Genomic DNA, 21,463 nt, shown 5'->3' with positions numbered 1-21,463 from the left:
ACCATGGTGGGTGTGGGGGGAGCCGTGATGGGACTGAACCATGTCGGGGCGGGGAGAGACGTGGTTGGGCTGAACCATTGCGGGAATGGGGGAACCGCAGTGGGGTTGAACCATGGCGGGGGCGGGAGAAGACATGGGGCCGAACCATTGCGGGGGGGGGGGGGAAGACGTGGTGGGGCTGAACCATGGCGGGGGCGGGGGGGAGCCATCATGGAGCCAAACTGTGGCAGGAGCTGTCATGGGGCTGCCTCGTGCTGCAGAGGGCAGTGGGAGCTTCACCGTGATGGGGACACGGGCGTGGTGCCTCACAGCCACCCCAGGACCTTTCCTTGTCCCCACGCTGTCCCCAGGCTGTGCCATCTCCCCCGTCTGCTGGACCCGTGTCTCCCACCTGGGCTGAGATGGCGGCGAGCCGGGCACTGAGGTGAGCATAGGGTGTCCTGTGAGGTCCGCGCTGCGGCGAGCTGGGTCTCGCACTGCTCCTGGACGTTCGCGTCCCCCTCACGGTGACACCTGCCCCTCTCCCACCCTTCTCCCGCCAGTGCCCTGCGCCTCCAGGCCGCGTTCCGGCCGCCGCTCGCCGCCTGCGTCCGCAGCAACTCCAACCGCGCCGCCATCTCCCACCTGCACCGGCAGCTCTACGGCCGCCTCTACCCCGTGCTGCTGGTCAACACCGACGGCTCCACCGTCCGCCTGCGCTACAGGGAGCCCAAGAGGATCCTCATGGTATGGGGGATGTGGCTGCGGAGAGCCTGGGGGCAAGGAGAGCCCCACCGGCCTCATGCCGTGTCCCGACGGTCTCGTGCCACGTCCCAGGGGGCTCATGCTGTGTCCCCTGGGGTCTCGTGCCCTGTCCCAAGGCCTGATGATGTGTCCTGGGAGCTCACACCGTGTCCCTGGGATCTCACCCTGTGTCCCAGGGGTCTCACACCGTGTCCCAGGGGTCTCACGCCATGTACTGGGAGCTCGTGCCTGGCCCTGGGGTATCTCACACCATTTCCCAGGGATTTCATGCTGTGTCCCAGGGGTCTCATGCTGCGTCCAGGGAGCTCATGCCGTGTGCTAGGGGTGTCACGCTGTGTCCCCGGGGTCTCATGCCGTGTCCACCGTGTCCCCAGCTGCCCCTGGACAGCAGCACGCTGCCCGAAGCCGAGCGCAAGGCTCGCCTGCGCCGGCACTTCCCCAGCAAGCCCAAGGCCAAGGAGGAGGAAACCTTCGAGGGCATCGACTTGGACACCTACAAGAAGTTCTGGAAGAAGTGAAGCCCTGAAACCAGAAATGTGTAGCTATATAAATAAATATATACAAGTAAAGCCGTGTGTCGGCAGCGCGGTTCTGTGGGGCTCCCCCCGCGCGGGGCGGCGCGGTGGTACCGCCCGTCTCGCGCCCCCCTGCGGCGGTGCCCGCGGTGGTAGCGGCGGGCCGGGCGCGCGCTCGGCGGCCGGAGGTGCGTGAGGGGAGCGGGGGCGGGTTTGGGATTTGGGGATTTGGGGATTTTGGGATTTGGGGGTTCTGGGTGTCACCCCGCGGGTCGGGCCCGCCTGGTTCTCGCACTCCCCAACCCGGAGGTGCCGGGGGTGCAGGGAGCCCTTTGCGTGCTGCTTTCACACGTTTCCGGGGCCGGGCAAACTCCCCCTTCAGGCCCTGCAGCGTCCAGGTCCTGCAGCTTCCCCCGGCCCCGAGCCCCTTCCCAGAGCCTGAAACTCTCCCCCAGGCAATGCCCTACCCCGGGCCGTGCCGCCTCTTCTCGGGCACTACAACCTCCCGTCCAGGCCGTGTGACTCCCTCTTCAAGCTCTCATCCCATCCGGGCTGTGAAACCTTCCTAGACCCTGAAACCCCCCCAGGCCATGAACCCTCGCCTTGGAGCCCAGAACCCCCACGCGGGCCATAAACTCCTCCATCGACCCTGTAACCTCCTCCCAGACTCTGAACCTTCCCACTTGGAGTCCTGAACTGCTCCCCCAAACGCTGTGAATCCCCCTCACCCTGCAACCCCTTCCCAGACCCTGAAACCCCCAACCTGTGACTTCCCCACTGCTGGCCCTAAAACCTGCTTGAAGCTCTGAACCCCCCAAGGCCATGAACCCCCTCGAGGCCTCCCTAACCCCCCTCCTCACCCAGCAACCTCCCCCCAGGCTGGGACCCTCCCCAAGCCGTGCACCCTCTCCCACCTCCAGGTTATAAACCCCCCTTCCAGCCTGTAACACCCCCCAAAAGCCCTTTGGTTACTCCACTGACACCTGGGGGGCCAAATTTGCTTCCCTGCGCCTTCAGGAGCCGCATGGGGCATCTGAAATGGGTAAACCCAAGGCTGATCCCTTTGCAGGTCACCAGATTCCCCCCGAATCTGCTGCAGGGTGCAGCACCATGTTCGGCTCCTCCCGGGGCGGGGTCCGGGGGGGCCAGGACCAGTTCAGCTGGGAGGATGTGAAGACGGACAAACAGCGTGAGAACTACCTGGGTAAGGGCTGATCCTGCTCAACCCCCCTGTCCCACCCTCCCTGTCCCACCTGACACGGTTTTGGGGTGCAGGTGGAGGTTTTGGGGTGCGATGATGTTGAGGGGGAGTCATTGCTCCCCACAGGGAACTCCCTGATGGCGCCGGTGGGCCGGTGGCAGAAGGGCAAGGACCTGACCTGGTATGCCAAGGGCAAGCAGGACACGGCCCCCCCGTTATCCCGGGAGGAAGAGCTGGCTGCCGTCCGCCTGGCTGAGCAGGAGGCCATGATGGCAGCACTGTGAGTCCACACCCCCACAAACACCCCAAAAAAACGGCGTTGCAAAGCCTCCCCACACACGTCACCTCTTCTTGTTTTTATAGGGGCTACAAGAACTTGAAGAGGCAGCCCACGGGCCTCAGCAAGGAGGTAATGGGGGCACCACTTATCCCCCCAGTGACACCTGGGGGTGTCCCCTCCCCTCGGCTCTTGTTTTGGAGACACACACAGGACACTGTCCCCCCTCCCTCCCCACAGGACCTGGCTGAGGTGTGCAAGAGGGACGGCGCCGAGCGGGACGAGAAGGACGTGGATCGGGTGGTGGGTTTGGGCAGCTCCAGGTAAGAAGAAGTGGGGATCCTGCACCAATTCCAGGACAGTTATTATTAGATTGTCTGATTTTAAGTGTTTTTATGCTTTTTTGTGTGGTCTCTCCGCAGTGGCAGTGCTGGCCGGGTGATGCTCTCCAAGGAGGACAAGGAGGCGGCCAAGATGGGGCTCTCTGTCTTCACGGTACGGTGCCAGTCACGTTGTCCTTGGAAGGTTCAAAAATAGATGGAAAAAGTGCCCCACACTTGGAATATCTTATTTAAAAACCAGTCTGGGTATTGTAGCACAGAGACCTGCAGGAGTTTCCTGTGTCCTGTTGGCACGGAGTTCATTTGTGGGGCTTTAATTTGGAAGCAGCTCTTAAGGGTGTTCTAATTTTTCCCCAAATGTAATTTAAATATTTTTTTTCCAAGTTTAATTTTTAAAGGGAGATAAACCCTTTGTATTGTAATTACAAGCTACGGTCTCTTGGATTCACTCCGTATTTTTCCCCCTCTCCAACCCTAGCACCAGAAAGTCTCCAGCAGCCCAGAGACATCTAGCTCCAAGAAGAAGCAGGAAAAGGAGGAGAAGGTGGAGGAGAAACGGTGAGGATTTTTCCCACTCTGGTGGGAAACCACCAGAAATGCCCTGGGTCTCGTGGGAAATACTTTACAAAATGTTTCCATGGCTCTGTTTGGCACTGGGCTTGTTCTGCAGCTGTCTGAATCATCCCCAGAAGCCTCTGTGGGCTCCTCCTTGGCAAAGGAGGGATGTGGTGGGATGTGCCTGGAAAAAGGGATGGGGATGAGTTTTTGGAGCCAGAGGGATGCACAGTGCAGGGATTCTCACTGCTTGATCTCTTCCCCACAGACCTGAGAGCAGCAAAAAATCCAAAAAGGAGAAAAAGAAGGAGAAAAAGAACAAGAGAAAGAAGAAACATAAAAAGGAGAAGAAGAAGGACAAGGACAAGCATTCCAAGAAGGATGCTGCCCCATCATCCTCCGATTCTTCCCCGGATCGGGATAAGAGGTAACTGGGTTGGGATGGGGCACCATCAGTGGAAAACGGGACGAAGCATTCAGGAGAGCCACATGATCATGGCTGGCATCAGGATGTCCGTCCCACTGGGCATCTCCTGGCTTTCCAAAACCCCTTTTTCACCCCCAGAATCACCTTGTTGGCATCCCCAAGATCCCTGCTGTCACGTCCTCCCCCTGTCCCCGCAGGCAGCACCGCAGGAACGCGCGGCAGCACTCGGAGCCGTCGCGGCAGCACTCGGAGCCGTCGCGGCACGGCAGCCGGCGGCGGCACGGCACGGGCTCCTCGGCCAGCAGCGGGGATTGCGGCCGGAGCCCCGCCCGCCGCCACAGCCGGAGCAGGGACGGCCGCGGCCGCCACCCGTCCCGCGGCGCAGGGGCAGGAAGAGGAGCAGGTCCCGGTCTCCCCCGGCCCGCGGGGTCCGGCAGCGCCACGACACCGACTCGGAGGACTGAGGGGGAGCCCGGGCTTGTTTCAGGGAGATCTGCCGTAGATTTATATTTTTTAAGGTGACTAAATTAAAAACGCCGCAGCTCCGCGGGCACCGGGGCAGAATCTGGCAAAGGGCGTTAAGGTTGTGGTGCCAACGGCGCCTTCCCTGCCCGCCCAGGGGCGGCAGCAGCAGGTGTGGGGGCAGCAGGGCCCCGGGCACCCTGCTCCTCACTCCCTAGATCCATCCATCCATCCATCCATCCAGGCAGGACTGAGCACGGAGGATGCTGTGGGCTGGGGGTTGGTGCTGGGGTGGTTCTGGCTGTGGTGCTGAAAATGCTGTGGATACCTCGTGTTTATGTATAGAGACTTTGGAAGAGATTATTATTATTATTATTATTGTTTTTATCATGGTTTTTTTGTCTTCTTTCTCTGCCCTTGAGTGCTTGGCAGCACAGTGGCTGAGAGTTTCTTTCTTTAAAAATTCCCTAAGTTCATCAGCTGCATGGGTGGGACCTTTAAGCTCATCAAGCTCCAATCCCCCTGCCATGGGTGGGGACACCCTCCCCTGGACCAGGTTGCTCCAAGCCCTGTACAACCTGGCCTTGGACACTTAAATAATTCCTCAGCTTACAGGGAAAAAGTGGATGGGACCAGGTGTCTTCCATAGGCTTTGGCCCTGGCCACATCCACCCACCCCAGAGAGCAGCAAACTCCATTCCCATCCAGTAATTAAACCCTCAGAACACAATTATTTATGTTCTTGGCATCCTGAAGGAGGGGAATTTTACATCAATAAATAGAAATATTGATCCAAATGGAAAGGGGGTGTCTGGAGCATCGCTGGCTGTGGCATGGCCGTGCCAAGCACCAGGGCCTCATTTGTGTAATTAATGATGCGGTTGAAGACAGGGAGGGTTTGTGTATCTTGGTGGACAAAAGCCCAGTGGGGCCACGCTCAGGAGCTGACAAAGCCCTTCTGTCCCAGCACGCTGGGCCTGGGCAGTGGGAGGTGCTGCAGGGCCGTCACAGCTTTCGGTGATCCCCAGCCCAACACGATTTTTGGGGTTGACAAACTCTTGGCACGAAGGCTGCTCCTCGTGGTCTGAGCAGCTGCAGATTCAGATCCATCCCAGAGATCCCCATGGCACAGCTGGGGTGGCCCCGAGCCTGTGCACTCCCTGGCCAGGGGCTCTGACCCTGCTGGTGCTCACCAGGCTGAGCTCGGGGTCACCTCCAGGGGATTTTGGAGCCTGCTGGAAGCATCCCAGAGCAGGGCTGTGCCTCATGGGAATTGGGCACTGGGAGCCACAGGCTGAAAAGGGAACCATGGGAAAGTGGAAACACCACAGCAAGCAGAGGAAAAACACCACAACTCCCAGTGTCCTGCTCCCTCCATGGGCCCCCACTTCCCATCTTCACCTCCCCGGTGGACAGGATGGATGCTGTGGCTGGGCTGGGCTCTGCCAGGATGATCTGCACCCACAGCAAAGGGAGAGGGTGCCCAGCACCATGGCAGAGTGGCCATGACACTGCTGGCCCAGCTCAGTTCAGCTCTCCCGAGCTTTCTCCTGCCCATATCACACCTTGGCCTCTCCTGCTCCCCCCACTTCCTGTTTCACACTCAAAACCAAGACCTGAGGAAATCAGTTTGAGAAACATGGGAAGCCAAAACTGAGGGTGAGGTGGGTAAAGGAGCCCAGCCCCATCCCTGTCTCAGGGCTACTCACCCCAAAACCTCCCTGTCCAGCTGCTGCACCATTTCCTGGGGGACTGGGCAGGATCCTTTGCCCTGGGTTTGAGCTGCCTCTTGCCCAGCTGCTGGATGGCCAAAATTCCTGGAGGCCTGGCTGAGCCTGAACAGAGCAAAGCCTGTGCTGCCCAGAGCAGAGGGCAGAGCACGGCTCCCACAGCTCTGATAACATCACAACATTCCCTATGTTTTCCACAGCAAATTCTGTATTCAGAGGAGCAGCATCCTAACCCAGCTGGCCCTTCCAGCTCAATCCCATCCCAGAACAGGAATAAAGAGCTGTCCTGCCCTATTAGGGATGCAAATACCCTGATTCAGAGCTTGAAATTCCAAGGTGAATTTCTGACTTGCAGGCAGTTTGTGATCGCAGTTTGCCCAGGGCTAGTTACCCTTCACTACAGCCCCAGTCATGGCCCCTGTTACCCACCCGGCCTCCCAGGCTTCCCCACACGGAATTTGCTCTCTAACCTGCAGGACAGACCTTTCATCCTGCAGCTTTCCAGCCTGTGTAATGGGGAATCTGCTGCAGCTCCAGCCAGGAAGACAGCCAGGAGCTGGCAGGCAGCCCGAGCATGACCACTGGGGAGGAGAAGCTGCAGCTGATGGGGAAGGCAGGAGGATCACCCGGAGGAGGAGCTCTGTCCTGGATCCAGAGAGGACTGCAGAAAGGAAAAATGCAAAACAAAGCACTTAGGAAGGCAGAATTCCTATTTTTTCCCCCACAAAACTGCTAATTCACAGATCCCATAATTAGATGGGATCAGCAGGAGGAACAATCTGTTGGGGGAAGCGATGGGGCTACTCAAGAAGCTCAAGCTTTGTTGCCCCAGTGACTCCAGTAGAACCCAATAAGCATTACCCACCACTTCGCCTGCAGGTTTCCAACCAGGAATGATGCATTTCTTGTAAAATACAGGAGACATCCTCAAATTTTCACACAAATTGTGATGTTGCTGCTTGCCTTTGGATCCCTTGCACAAAGCTGATACAAACCAACACGATACCAGTGCAAGTTTCATGAAACTTTTTATTCAACAAGTATTTAATTATGATTCTGCCAAGATGATCGAATGAACAGCAAGGCATAAAAAACATGACATAGTTAAGAGATTTTATTCTAATAGCTTTAATTACAGTGCTTGTTTGTCGAAATGAAAACTGAAAACAAGTATACAAAACAGTTGATTACTAGTTGTGTATTGAAAGCAATAAAGGTTTCCACAACACTAAATAAACCAGTTCTGATAGTTCCTCGAGTTAAAGTTTAACAGCTCCAGCTTCTTCAGTGTTTATCAAAATACAAAAGAAAAGTAAAGAGGTCTTTTTTAAATTTTTCTGATGGCAAATCTGAACCTTGCAGTATGAGGGATGCCAAGGGTTTTCACACATATACAGATATGGGATTGTTCCAAAATGGGATTGAATACTTGTAGAGTGGAATGACTCTCCAAACTCTCATGCTTTTTGTTTTTTCCTTAGACACTATACATAGATGTTTGGTGTTTTTCATGGCAATTCTTACGTTAAGTACAGTACTTTCTGCCTATAGAGCTTAGGGCTAGGACAGGCTGTGCTTCCTGTGGAAAGGTTTTGCCCTCTGGAGTGGTTTATGCACAAGAAAAGTACAAAACACTTTTTGACAAATACGACAGGCTAAAAATGTCGACTTCTGGAAATGATTCAAGTTCAATGGAAACGAGAAATCTCACCTGAACCAAAAGTCAGATGTTTAGCATGAGTCTGCAAAGCTCATCTAAACCAGGCCCAGCAAATCTTTGAACGGTTGTGAACGAAGATGAGCACAGACTACGAGCTACAGAAAGAGCCAGAGATCTACTACTTATGAACTGTTCATTAAGCAGATGAAGCTAATTGGGTGTCAGTCATTGCTTCACCCTTTCGAAAGAATCAGGAGTCACCACGTTAGAGCTGGAGCAGCAGAAGCGATGTCAAACGTCTGTGTGTTTAAGTGTTTTTACTTTTCCTTGTCTATTTAAAAAAATACAGAATTCAGGTTAAAAACCAACCACCAAAATGGATCTCACAGATCTCACAACCCAACCAAGATCGAATTCAGCTCTACTGCACAAGGACCACTGGCAACCCTTACATGATTAACCCACTTAAATCCCTTCCAGGTACTAAACAGTGACTTGATTCTTTACAATAAAAAAGCTGAGTAATATTGCATAGGAGTACCAGAAACTGCCTCATTGGAAACAAAAACTATTTACATTAAATAAGAAACCTAACTGTTTTCAGGCTTGTATTTGCCACATTTACAGCATGATGCAATATATACTGTGACAAAAAGAAATGAAAACAGCTTCCGGCACTCAATACCACAAAGTAGCACAGTTTGCCACATTAGAGTAAAGCGAAGGGCGAATAGGAGGAAATAAGAGGGAGGGGTGGAAAAAGAGGGAAGAGGAAGGTTTATGGTTTCATTTCTGGTTTCGGAGCTGATTGGACAACCAGTCCAGTCCTTCATAGAGACCGTCTCCACTAGTGGCACAGGTTGCCTGGATGTACCAGTTCCTGTGACGAAGAGAATGCAGTCCAAGTTTGTCTGTGATTTCTGCTGCATTCATGGCGTTCGGCAGGTCCTGAGGGAAGCAACAACAGTCATTCCCCACTCTTTTCACCACAGCTTTAAAGGCATTACAAGAAAGTTAAGAGCTCCCAGAACTTCTCTTTCAGAAAATCCCAGTGATTATTTTGGTATTCAAGCTCTTTCCCCAACACTGACAAAAGCCTCAAAGGTGTAACAACCCAATCTAAAGCAGCATTATGGAGTATTTCATAGGGAAGCGAGACAGCTGATGCCTGGATCCAGCCATTCCCCCAGTGCTGATCCAAGCTCACAATTCCAAGGCTGTTTCATTCACTTTCCACTCAGGACTATCCTTTCTGTGACTGCAGTAATGATTAAAGATCAACTTTTATCACCCAGGACTACTCTGCTGAGCACAGCTTCTTTAGAGCCCACCTTTCCTGCTCCTGGACATGACTTAGGGCATCTTCACCCTTCCCAGCTGGGCCTGTGCAATCAGTGGAGCAGGATGTTATTCCCTCTTTACATTTCCTAGTCACATTTCAGGCCCTTGACATTTGGGTTTAAGCTGCCAAGACCTTTACAAGCAATAAAAGGCAGAACTCAGTTAACTCTGAGGCCTGGAAGAGCCCAGCTCACAGGTCAACAGAAGCACATTAAAAATCAGCCCAGTGTTTCCACCAACACCAGCAGTGCCCTCAAACACCCTAAATGAGGAATTCAGGGAGGTTCTGACATTCCAGCCTTCCTCTCTGGAGGAAGCTTAGGCAGGTGCTGGAATTGAGGCATATCAACCTTAAAAATCAAACTGGTAGCATTTTTCCCTGAAACTGAAAATCTCTTAGCGAAGACTGTTTAGAAGGATGCTCCTTTCACATATGAACTTAATTCATGGTCTCCTGCCTTCAACATACCTGAATGGCCATTTACTCTGAGTTTATTTATCATGACACTGAAAATACGAAAATCAAGGTCAAGATCTGGCACTCACAAGGACGTTGGAAGTTTTCAAGGGTTCTGACAGACAGACACCTTTCTTGGGCATACCTGTTTGTTAGCAAACACTAATAAAACAGCATCTCTGAGCTCATCTTCTGCCAACATTCTCATAAGCTCTTCTCTGGCCTCGTTCACACGTTCTCTGTCATTGCTGTCAACCACAAAAATCAGACCTAGAAATAAGCAAACAAGAATAAACATAAACTTGAAGTCTCATGTCTGAGAAAAAGTCGGTTCTTGCTGAAAGTTGGTGAAAACTGGTGTTAGCTTGCATTTGTTTTTGCAACTTGGGTACTCCCTCTACATAACCACTTGGCATTTTTCAGGGAGCAGCAACTCCTGAAATGCTGTGACAGGACTCAAGGACAGGCACGTTAAAAAGGCCCAGCACTGACAGAAGTGACAAACTCTCAGTTCATGGGGCTGCAGAGCTCACAGTAAAGACTCTGCTTTGAAGTGAGGGCAGAGCTGTGATGCTGACAGAAGAAAAACAAACTCCTGAACTCATTCTGAGTCAGAAGGACAAGGAAGACTGGTTTCTGGAATTCTTCCCATCCCTCTTTGAACCTGCAGCAGCTTAAGAGAAGAGCCAGAGCAGCACACAAACACACCCTTTTATAATAATAAATATTTCCACTCCCCTCCAAGAAACTTGCAGAATTAACTTAGTGAAGACAGTCAAAAAACTCTCTTAGATTCTGGAAAGCTGGGAATTAGGTGTGTGGACTCACCTTGTGTGTTCTGGAAATAGTGGCGCCAGAGTGGTCTGATCTTGTCCTGACCGCCCACGTCCCACACTGTGAAGCTGATGTTCTTGTATTCTACTGTTTCCACATTGAAACCTAAAACAGAGATTGTGGCACAAATCTCACTTGAACATAACTGGCCTGTTGTATTTAGCAAGTCACACTCAGATTGCCATCATTAAAAAAAAGTTACCTTAAAATTTGAGTTACTTTAAACCAGCAGAATCCTGTGCTGAAGCTCTCAAAGCAAGACAAACATGGGTTGTTCTGCTCCCACCTCCACCCCCACTGCAATCACACCAATGAACACATCCAATTGCTACCTGAGCAGCTAAAAAAAACAGTTGCCTAAAAAATCCACCCCCCCCCCCCCCCCAAACAAACAAAAAAAACCCCCAACCTCCCCTGGGTTTTAAGAACTGCAAGTCAGGTTTCTCAATACCCTCAAATAAAAAAAAAGGGGAGGGGGGGGGGGAAAAAAGGTGAATCCTCTGCGTCTCAGTCTGATTTACATGATGTCCCAACAGCCTGGGAGACAAACTGCCCTTCTGTGGCCCACAAAGGCTCATTCCACGAGTGACTGATGAGAGGGAGTGGAGTGAGAAAAGTCACAATCTCCTCCCATGGCAGCACATTTGGCTGTGCCACCTTCACACCACAGCTTTAGCAAGTGTTTGTTCTGACAGACAAGTCACTTAAATCAGCTGTGATAAGATACTGCTGAGACCCAAATCTCAAAGCCAGCAGTTATAGAAGTGTAAAAATCTTACCTATAGTAGGAATAGTAGTTACTATTTCACCAAGTTTAAGTTTGTACAAAATAGTTGTCTTTCCTGCAGCATCCAGGCCAACCATTAGAATACGCATTTCTTTTTTGCCAAAAAGGCCTTTGAAGAGGTTAGCAAAAATATTTCCCATGGCTGAAGTATGTTCTCACTGGCCAGTGAAGTCTGGAGGAAAAAGATCAGAATACAACTCATGAGCTACTGACAGTTTTGTTCTGACCACGACATAAAAACCACAAAAAAAACCAAAGTAAGATAATATGAATCATTTATAGACAGCCTGGCTAACACTGAACATTTCCCCCCCACTGAAGCAACACAAAGATGAACAGATGTGTCAAAACTCAGTGCTCATGGCATGACCCAGCTTTAAGTGCTTGAAATGCTTCAAATATTCTTTCAGAGATTTTGGCATTAATTGTTGTTCTCAAATTTTTGCTTGCAAAATTCATGCAGCTGACCACTGCAGGTACTTTGTTCCCCATTGTTATGGGATAATTTATCTGCAGCAAAGTGTCACCATTAAACAAACTTTTCCCAATTGACCTGCAGATAACAAGTTTTTGCTTAGCGCAGCAATAGCTGGTCCTTCTTTTGGGAAGGAAACTCGGAATACAGCTTGGATTTTCTCCTAGTCAGAACGGTTTCCTTCCTCTCCCTCCCCGAGGAAATGGTCTGTGAACAGCACATAAACACAGAGCAGTTACTTTCATTAACAGTGGAGGGAGGCCTTCTGCAGGAAGCAAATCCACATTTAATCAAACTTAACTATGGAGAATTAACAGCCACATTAAAGGAGCAAGTTCAGAGATGAGCACTTCCTTCACAGCCAACACTCCTGCCTGGGTGATTAAAGTGATTAACGTCACCAGGAGCTTCCTGTTTAGGAACTGCAGAAGCTGCCTCTGCACTCCAGCCTCAGACACTTCCCTGTGCCCTTGGGACCTGACCCCTCCCAGCACAAATTCCCCCCCTTTCCAAACTTACTCCTGCAGTTTACAGCAGGATTGAAATCACCATGAGAACTATTGCTGTGCTCATACAAGGCATGAAAAAGCAGCCTGGAAGCTTCACAGACATATTACAGGGTGATAGGGACGATTCACACCCTCACTGCTGCTGGGTCTAGAAGCTCTCAGGTGTCAGTTCAAAAAGAAGAGACAGAGCCCAACTGAAAATTCAAGTTTCAAATACAAGATGCACAAACAGCCAATACATTCAAAGCATGAGTTTCCTGTAAACCGAATCAAATTTAAAGCATAACACGAAGTTTGAATCATCTCTGGAAATATTCTGGATTTCACGATGAAGCTCTACTTGAAGCAGAACTCTCCCTAGAAACAGACTTTACAGAATAGCTATTTCAGAGCATTAAAGTAAGATTTGGATTGAAAAGCACACCACAACATAGAAGTCTTGTCCTACTCTGTTTACTGCAGTCCTAGGGATGGCTGAAGCCTGGTTTCCCCCCCCTCTGCACTGGGAAAGGTGTGAGCAGTTCTGTCCTCTTCAGGAAGCTTTGCTGGATACAGTTTTTAACCCAAAAGTTAAACTCTCCAACATTAACCAAGTCACGTGTCTAAGACAGGCAGCTCCACAGAGTTGTTCAGAGTCCACTCCAGAGTTCCTGAAGGACGTCAATCCCCACACCAATTTGCTGAAGCAACTCGAGTCAAAGATTCATTTATTTTATATGGCTGAAGCGCTAAAACTGAACTCCTCTACAAATCAGACTGGTGAGCCTGTGGATTAAAACCAAAGGGGAGGTTTAAAAGCTCTATTATTCCACCATTTCCTTTGGTATTTCTGCAGCATGACCATGCATATTCCGCTCTCACTGGAATATATGAAGGCTCTATAAACAGGAAGGGTAATTAGGAAGCAGAGAAAACAGTTTTGCTGCAGTCCCCATTTCTTCACAGCAGGAATCTCCCATCCCAGCCCACAGCACAGTTCTCACCGGGCTGGAGGGCAGGGAGACTGTAAAGCTTTCCTTTGTCTGGCTGTTCATGCCACCTCTATCTCCTGCTTCATCTGGAAAGCAGCAGTCAGAGCTGAACTGTGACCTTTTACCAGAGCTCACATAAAGTGGCTGCAAGAACTTTTGCAGCAAGAGAACCTTAGAAGCCTGCACAAAGAATGCCTTTCTTTGGTCTGCACAAGTTTAAAAGCAAAATAGGTTATCAGATGCTTGGACTGATCACAGTAATTAGTCAAAAGAGCAAAATCCTGTCATTTACATCCACGACATCTTTCCACACACCACAGAAGTCGCAGGCTGCTGAACAAGTTGCTTGTACTTGGCAGTAACAGCAGTGAATCCCGTTAGATCCTTGTTTTCCTGGCAGCTATTTCCAGGTCAAGCCTGCCCTTCACCACTGAGGCTGCTTTTATACCACCAAGCCTCCCTATTTTTACTTTTTGTGAAGAATAAGAAATTGAGATCCATTTAAGCACTTGGTTTCCATTTCCCTCTTGTTCTCTTCCACATCCCTCCTATCCCAACCGATTCTGTAACCTATTTGGTACTTCAGGGTAGGTGGCATTACAAAAAGTCACATTTATTTTTATAGGCAGCACAGTATAGTTTACAGCCCACTCCTGCAGGAAAAGTGTGTTTACAAGTTGACTAAAAAGCAGTTGAATCCTTGCTGTCTAAAAGAAAAAAAAAACCAGGAGAAATCCATCTGCAGAACTCCCACAAAATGTTTTGGTTCCCATCAGAGTTCTGTTGGTTGAGGCTGGGGTAGGGTCCCCGTCTTCTCCACGGGTGGGACCATCCCCTGACCAGAAGCTGCTCACGTTCATCTCTTCCCACAGGAAAGGAACTCACAGTCCATGGTCTGTACTCCACACTCCTCTCCCTGCACTGCCACAGAAACTGCCTCGATGGGCCCGAGCTGCCCCCCAGCCTTGGCTGCCTCTGTTAATACAGCTCAGCTGAGGGATCATGCGACTGCTCCCTCTGCACTCCAGGACCCAGCTTTAATTCCCGTTTCAGCCCATTAATTACACCATGAGAACGTGCACAGTTGGAAAAGTCTTAAATTTCCTCGTATATTAAGTTAAGCAAAAAAACCCTGCTACTCCCAGGCACTGCCACCCCTTGCAATGTATATCCTGACTCACCAATATCTTACCTGTATTCCTACCTCAAGTTTAACTTCCTCCTTCCCTCCACCCAAATGTTGTCAGTAATTGCTACACCGATCGTTTTAGGAGCACAAGTTGTATAAAATTCCTGAAAACATAAAAGACTATGGCTTGTGAACTGCTTGTAGTGCTTGAGCACATCTTCAAAAGAGGGATCCATCAGGCTAAGTGGGAAGACTTGAGTATGAAAGGGAACGATTTGAATAAACGGCACGGACTATTTTTGCAGCGCTTGGTGTGTATTTTCCCTCAGCACAACTTCAGCTTCTGGAAACAGCAGCTCAGCACCCCTGACCAAAGGCAGATCACCCCAGCACTGGAGTGTCTGTCTGACTGTTTGTCCCTGCCCATCGAAGCCCTAAAGCCCTTTAGCACACTGCACTCCACCTGAGCAGCACTAAGGACCCGTCAGGCAAGTCCGGGGAAGATACAACACGCCATTGGTAAACAGCAGCACTGACGTTCAATGGGCAAGTTGCAGTTTCATTTCTTGAAACAAAAGTATTTTCAGCCCCCTGTTTTCTAGTAAGTGATACATTTAGATAAGCAATTAGGAGAACAGGCAGCCTTTTGCAGAGAGGCTCAGACCGAGGAGTTAAAAATGAATGAGTGCCTGCAATAGCAGCAGCCCGGTGGTTGTTAGAGTGATACGGCCCAAGAGGAAGAAGCAGAATCTGCTTTTATTAATTGTAGGTGGTTAGAATAAGAGCTCTGAGGAATATCTCAGGGCCAAAGATCAGTAAACACTTAACCATCTGCAGCATTTTATATTTAAACGGACATTAATGCATTTGAATGTCATTTCGTTCCAGCTGCTTATCATGAGAAGTCCAATCTGCTGCCTGACCTCCGAACTCCTCGGGGGAGCTGCTGGTTAACAAGCCCCACAGATGTATGACCAGAAGGGTGTGCAGGCCATCAAAGAGAGCATAATACACCCTGAAATTCCCACAAAACCTCAAATTTCACACCTCTGGAAAAGTTCTTTTTGACCACATAGAGATTAAACTGTTTCATTTAGGTTTACACCATCTCTTTAAACATACCAGAGACAAAATGAGAGGCCAAGGCAGAGGATGCCATATGCATTATTTACTCAAACTAAACTGCAGTATAGAAATACATTTATTTCAGTTCTGTGGACCAGCACTTACCACATAAAGCTCCCACAGTGAAAAAATAATTATCCAAACTTGCTGGGCCCGTCATTTTGGCAATCTGAAAATCCCAGCAGCCATGAATATGGCAGAGGGTTGGAACCAGATGAGCTTTAAGGTCCCTTCCAACACAAACCATTCTAGGATTTTATGGTTCTACGATAAGATAAGTCAAAGAAAGTTCAAGCCTCTGTCCCTCCCCTGCACAGCAGGCTGAGATGGAGAGGTAGAGAGGGCATTTGCTGTCTCTGGGAGCTGTTCCACCTCCCTGGGATGTTCCCATCCTATTTTAAATGCTGGTTTCAAGGGGAGATAAACACGGCACCACTACCAATGACACACTGTGCTACACAGTTACAATCAGACAAAATATTAAACCCCAACAGCTGCAGGTTTACCAAAACAGCTGCTTCCTGCACCTCATTCCATTTGCTTGGGCACCTTGGCAAGTAAAACTGGCTTGTTTACAAAGGCAATGGATTCATGACCAAAATTCCATCTCCATTTAAAGGAAAATCTACTTGACATTGACCTAAGCATTAACTCCATGTCTAAAACAATTAGAAAACCCCCAAATCCATAATTCCTGGCCTGATCTTAACATACTAGTTCTATCAGTCACAGGGGAACAAAAATGGATCAATTTGTTGTTTACCAGAAATACTGACTGGAAATTCAGCCAGTTATCACTAGTTACCCTGGACCATTCTTTCTCATTTATAGCATTCCAGAATGTTTTAAACTAAATTATCAAGGGAAGCAAAATAGTCACACAAGAGATCACCAAACCAATGTGCAAATAAGAGGTGAGAAAGCATTTTTTAAAAAAACCCATCCAACTTCAACAGCTGTTACTGGTGTAACATGCAAGAACAACTGGCAAATAATTTAAAGTGCAAATCTAACCCAACAATATAAAGTGTGATTTAAAGGAGAATGTGAGAAGAGATCCAGCAAGAATAGAACACTGCTAAAATTCAGGATTAATCTACAGCCCCAGTGTTTCACACCCCCACTCAGCAGGGAACAGTACTGATGTGTTCTCTTGAACTTGAAATAATTTCTTTACGGATTAAAGTGTTCTGTTACAGCAAATTTTGGAAACACCTCTTTATATATAGCCAGGGTGCCCCAATACATTATTTCAGTACAGTTACATTCAACTATTTTTAGAAACTGTTTACTGGCCTTCCACACCGGATAACCTGAGACATGACAATTTATCAACTCAAATCCTTTATTAACACTGAAATTTAGCTCAGATAATTTTGATTTGAGCTACTTTAGACTGTATCAGTAGGCATGGATTACATGTAAGAAGTAAGAGCAGCCAACAAGCAGGCCGGGCCCTTTGTTCACCAGGTGATTCATTATCCTGCACAAACAGCACTGTAATAAAGGCCATGGCAACATCATCTTCCCAGAGCTCTTCATTAATATTAAGTCCTAACTCCTTTATAATTTTAACCATTAGAACCAGAAGAGTGTTAACTGTGGAGATCAACACTGACCACTGCAACCATTTCCCCCCAGTTCACACTGGGGGTGCTTCTGCCAAGCTTGGGATGGAAAAGGTGTTCTGAAGGATCATAATCTGGTTATTTGAGGGAAAAGGGAGCAGCATGGAATTAGAAGGTAAAGATACATAACTCTGCTTGCATCTAAATAAGAACAGTTGGATTCGGCCACCAAAGGCTTGCAGGGCTCACCTGAAAAGGGTCCAAAAGCACTGTGCACATCCAAGGCAGAGGGAGGACAAGCCAAGCACAGGTGAAAGGAAATGTCCTTCTCCAGCACCTCTGTTTAACCCAAGGAGGTTGAACACCTTGCTACACACCTTACCCAGACAGGACATTTCCCACACGCTGGAACATTCTCTTGAGAGCAGCAGAAAACAGGTCCACTTACAGGATCAAAACGAGGACAAAAGAGGGAAAATTTCCTTTCGAGTCCTGTCTATTTCTGGGACATGAGAACAACTCACTCCTAAAATAATGGCCAGAATAAAAAGAGTCCGTACCAAAGAGAGCGAGTTGCTTGACTCGATACTCAAATCCCAAATCAGAATTATTCCCTTATTCTCATCTTCAAGCAGGGACAGCAAACTTCTGCTGACTCACAACAAAGCCTCCAACACTACCATAACCCACACAAACCAACCCACAGGAGAAGCATGTATCTGGTCTGAAAAATATCTTATTTAAAGGATAGGCTGACAGGTGAAAAGCACAGAGGGAGCTGCATCCATGCCCTCCCTGCCCGTAGCTGCTCAGGAAATATTGTGGTGCCAACAATGCAGTTGTGAACCCCGAGAACGGCCTGTGACTCTGTGCTCACCAGTTCAGCACTGGGAACACTGGTGTGAGAACTGGTGGGTACAAAGAATTTATCTTCAGATAAGCAGTGCACAGATAGGGTGGTTTTTTTGTTTTTGAGGCTGAATTGTTCCCGAGTTCAAAATCTTCAATTTTAAGCCAAATATCCTGTTATTCACTCCCTGGAACTGGGCACTAAGTCAATATTTACACGCCTAGTAAAAATGGCAAGAACTCACACAAGAGCTTCATCCAGCAATGAAACTGGCTTTTGGTTTGGGGGAACTGTCGAGGCAGAGACTCTGAGTTGTGAGGTACCAGAGCAGTGGGTGAACAAGAGCTGTGCTAGACATGAGGGTTTTATTAGAACTGAAACATCAGCAGAAGCTCCACCACAGCCCCTCCGACGTTTGCATGTGTTAAAAATAAGGAATATAATCGGATACTCGCAAGCAGAAAGAAAAAAATGCTGAATTACACAGAAAAAACAGCTGCTGTAGTAGGAAGCTTATTCTGAACTTCTTTACTCATCAGTTAAAGAAAGGGAATGGCTGAGGATGGCGCCAGCTCTAACACAAGCTCTGTAGCATTCCAGGAGCAGAACTTCCAAGAGATTTCTAAAAAAAGAATCACAACTATTCCTTTTCAGACAAAGTTAGCTCACGTTCACCAAATTTATCCACTGTAAAGCAAGCTGGATGCTTGGGAAAGCTGTTGAAATCCATAAAAATTCTTGCTTGAAAGCCGATCTTTAAAAAGCAAAGGTCATTTTAGAAATAAAAGCCTCTGGGATGTGTAAAGGTGGTTCTTTAAATTTCACCACTGCAAATCCAGCTGCAATCCTGGGTTGTGAGCTTTTCCTCCTTCCATCAATTCATGTCATCAATGGCTTAGCCGATAATTATCTGTATAAATGCTCCTGCTTAAAGCAGCTGGAGCACAGCAGTTTGGTGAGCTCGCAGGAGCAGAATCCAGCCCCTACTCCCACACACGCTTGGTTTGCCTTGAAAAGCTGTGACTGGTCCTCCCCCCACTTGGTCAGCATGACTAACACTCACAGGGAACTCGGTGCACGAGCGCAGCTCCTGCCAGGCCCTTCCACATTCCAACTATTTCACAACCTAGGAAATGTTAAGAGAAACCAATCGGAGGTCTTCGGACCATCTGAGGTGTTTGACTTTTAACAGGATTTACATCACAAACACAAAGCTGTTCTGAGGGGAGGACGGCTCTGCTTGAGCCATTTTAATTCCTGATGTTCCACCACGGGAAACACCAACAAACTTGGCAAAGCTGTGGAGTTTGAGTTGAAGAGGTTCAATCGAGGTGAGTTTCCTCACCCTTTCACCCAATGCAATTATTCCAACAGGGAAAGCAGCCCAACAGGGCTCTCCAGCACCGCAGACACGTTTGTAGCAGAGAAAATCAGTGGCATCAAACCAACCCCACAAACCTTCCTTTCAGAGAACCCCTTTAGCCATAAGACTGCACTCTTATTTTATTCCATTATAAACTCCCTGAATAAAAGTAAAATAGCAACCCCCCACTTCAGCCACACTTCCTTTTTTTCCCCCCAGAAGTGCTCCAAATCAGCAGCAAAAATAGCAATAAAGATATTACTGAACGACCTTGGAAAAATCCACTTTGCCTCGGTTTCTCCGCCTGGAAAATAAGGTTAATGGAATACCCTGCAAAGGGGCTCTGTGAGCCTCACAAGACAAAGCTCAAAGTATTAAATAAATACCTGGAATTTTAGTTATTGACAAAGCCACAATTTCAACACCAGACCTCTGGTCACGGCTCTTATCAACCTGTGGAATTTGCTTTGGCAGGAGCAGAGCGGCAAAGCCACAAGGTCAATGTCAAACACGACAACATTTGGGCAGTTTTATGGCCCGGCAGAGTTTTGGTCTCGCTCTGCTGGGGCAGAGCCGGGCTATCACTTCATCACACAGAGGTTTATCAGCCCCGAAGTATCACGTTCACCGCTCACGGAGACAGGACGCAGTATTTTCAGACAGAATATAGTATCCTCCCACTGGGAGCTGCTCCGTCAAGGAAAGCTGATCTCCCACACCATCAAAAGCAAGCCGATGGATGGCAAACAAGAGTTGTTTGCTCCAGGATAAAGCTCAACTCCTCAGCCCAGCAAAAAAACCCCAACTCAGCAGCCATGGGCTTATGGAGAAACAACCTCTGCCCCACGAGCTTCATCCGAGCCTCGTTTCCCCCACCAGAGGAGGGTTTTCGGGGGGAGAGGAGAAGGAGGAAATGCCTCTCCTTCCTCGGAGCCGTCCACGGGCGGGGCAGAGGCCGGAATGAGCGAGTTTGGGGAAGGGAGGACAAGCCCATCCCGTCTAATCCCATCGCTAGAGGGAGCGGAGCGGGGCCTTGTGCAGCTGCTGGCGAGCTGGAGCGATTCCCCTTTCCCACCCCTGCCTATCCCACGCCTTCTCACCCCATCCCACCCACAAGCAGAGAAGCGAAAGGCCCGACTCCCCCCGCCGCCCCAAAGACGTGGAGAGGGGGACGGATAGGGCAGCGCCGCTCCTGGAGGCCTCCGGTGCTGTGGGGAGAAAGGAATGAGCAGAGATGAGACGGAGTGAGGAGGAATTAAAAGGAATGAGAAGGAAAGAGAAGGAAAGAGCCGCCCGGCCCCGCTCCCCCAGCGCCCGCCGCCGCCTCCCCTCAGCGCCAAGGCCGCGGGGTGCAGGCGGGGGCGCGGCGCGACGGGCGGGGGGGGGGGGGCAAAAAAGACTCGAAAGGAGGGAAGAAGAAGGTGTCGGCAAACCCACCGGCGTCGTCGGGAGCCGCGGGCCGCGGGTCTGGCTGCGCTCGGAGGGTCCCACTCGGAGCCCGCTCTCCCCGGCCGCGATCCACCCTGGAGCACAAGATGGCGGCGCGATGCGGCCACGTCAGTGCCCGCCCCGCGCGGGGCACCACGGGGAAGCGAGGAGGGAGGCGGGGGCGCGGCCTGCGGGACGGGGTGTGGCCAAGGCGGGCCGAGCAGGGCCCGGCCGGCGGGGGCGGCGCGTAGAGGCGCGGTGGGCGTGGCCACGGCAGGAGCGGCAGCTCTGCGGGGAGGGGGCGTGGCCGCGCCGCGAGCGCGGGGGGCGTGGCCTGCGGGTTGGCCACGCCCACTCGGGGCAGCGCGTGACGGGGCGCGGCGCGCGCGGGGCCGGGATCCCCCGGGATCCCCCGGGATGGTGGGAATGGGGCTGGTGGGGACCGTGCCTTCCCCTTTTCCCTGCACCGCTGCCCCTTCACGGCACCCTGCCCTCCCCTTCCCTGCGCCGGGCGTCCTGCCCCTGCACCGTTCTCCTTTTCCTGCGCCGTTCTCACTTCCCTGCACCGTTCCCCCTCTTCCCTGCACCGTTCCCTCTTCCCTGCTCCGTTCCCCCTCTTCCCTGCACCATTCCCTCTTCCATGCAGCATTCCTTCACCTTCTCTGCACCATTCCCCCTTCCCTGCCCCGTTCCCCCTTCCCTGCCCCGTTCCCC

The 21,463-nt window shown here is 50.2% G+C and overlaps 2 protein-coding genes across 2 annotated transcripts; one reads left to right on the top strand and one right to left on the bottom strand.

The window, feature by feature from the left end:
- The first annotated feature begins 392 nt into the window (after positions 1–392).
- C2H1orf35 (chromosome 2 C1orf35 homolog) lies at positions 393–7,473 on the top strand. The gene is given in 12 exon segments (XM_039548199.1): positions 393–424; positions 543–726; positions 1,119–1,447; positions 2,329–2,463; positions 2,587–2,740; positions 2,824–2,869; positions 2,978–3,060; positions 3,160–3,232; positions 3,557–3,636; positions 3,902–4,060; positions 4,258–4,430; positions 4,433–7,473. Coding segments are annotated over 10 exon segments (1,164 nt in total). The 5' UTR covers positions 393–424; positions 543–726; positions 1,119–1,278; the 3' UTR covers positions 4,525–7,473.
- On the bottom strand, positions 7,264–20,888 carry ARF1 (ADP ribosylation factor 1). The gene is made up of 5 exons (XM_039548201.1): positions 20,759–20,888; positions 11,324–11,503; positions 10,539–10,649; positions 9,856–9,980; positions 7,264–8,860 (listed from the first exon to the last, which is right to left on the bottom strand). Exons 2-5 carry the CDS (start codon positions 11,469–11,471, stop codon positions 8,699–8,701), a joined length of 546 nt encoding a protein of 181 aa, XP_039404135.1. The 5' UTR covers positions 11,472–11,503; positions 20,759–20,888; the 3' UTR covers positions 7,264–8,698.
- Positions 20,889–21,463: the final 575 nt, after the last annotated feature.

The sequence above is a fragment of the Corvus cornix genome, chromosome 2 (genome assembly GCF_000738735.6).
Source record: "Corvus cornix cornix isolate S_Up_H32 chromosome 2, ASM73873v5, whole genome shotgun sequence".
Taxonomy (NCBI): domain Eukaryota; kingdom Metazoa; phylum Chordata; class Aves; order Passeriformes; family Corvidae; genus Corvus; species Corvus cornix.
This window is presented reverse-complemented; position numbering and strand designations above follow the sequence as displayed.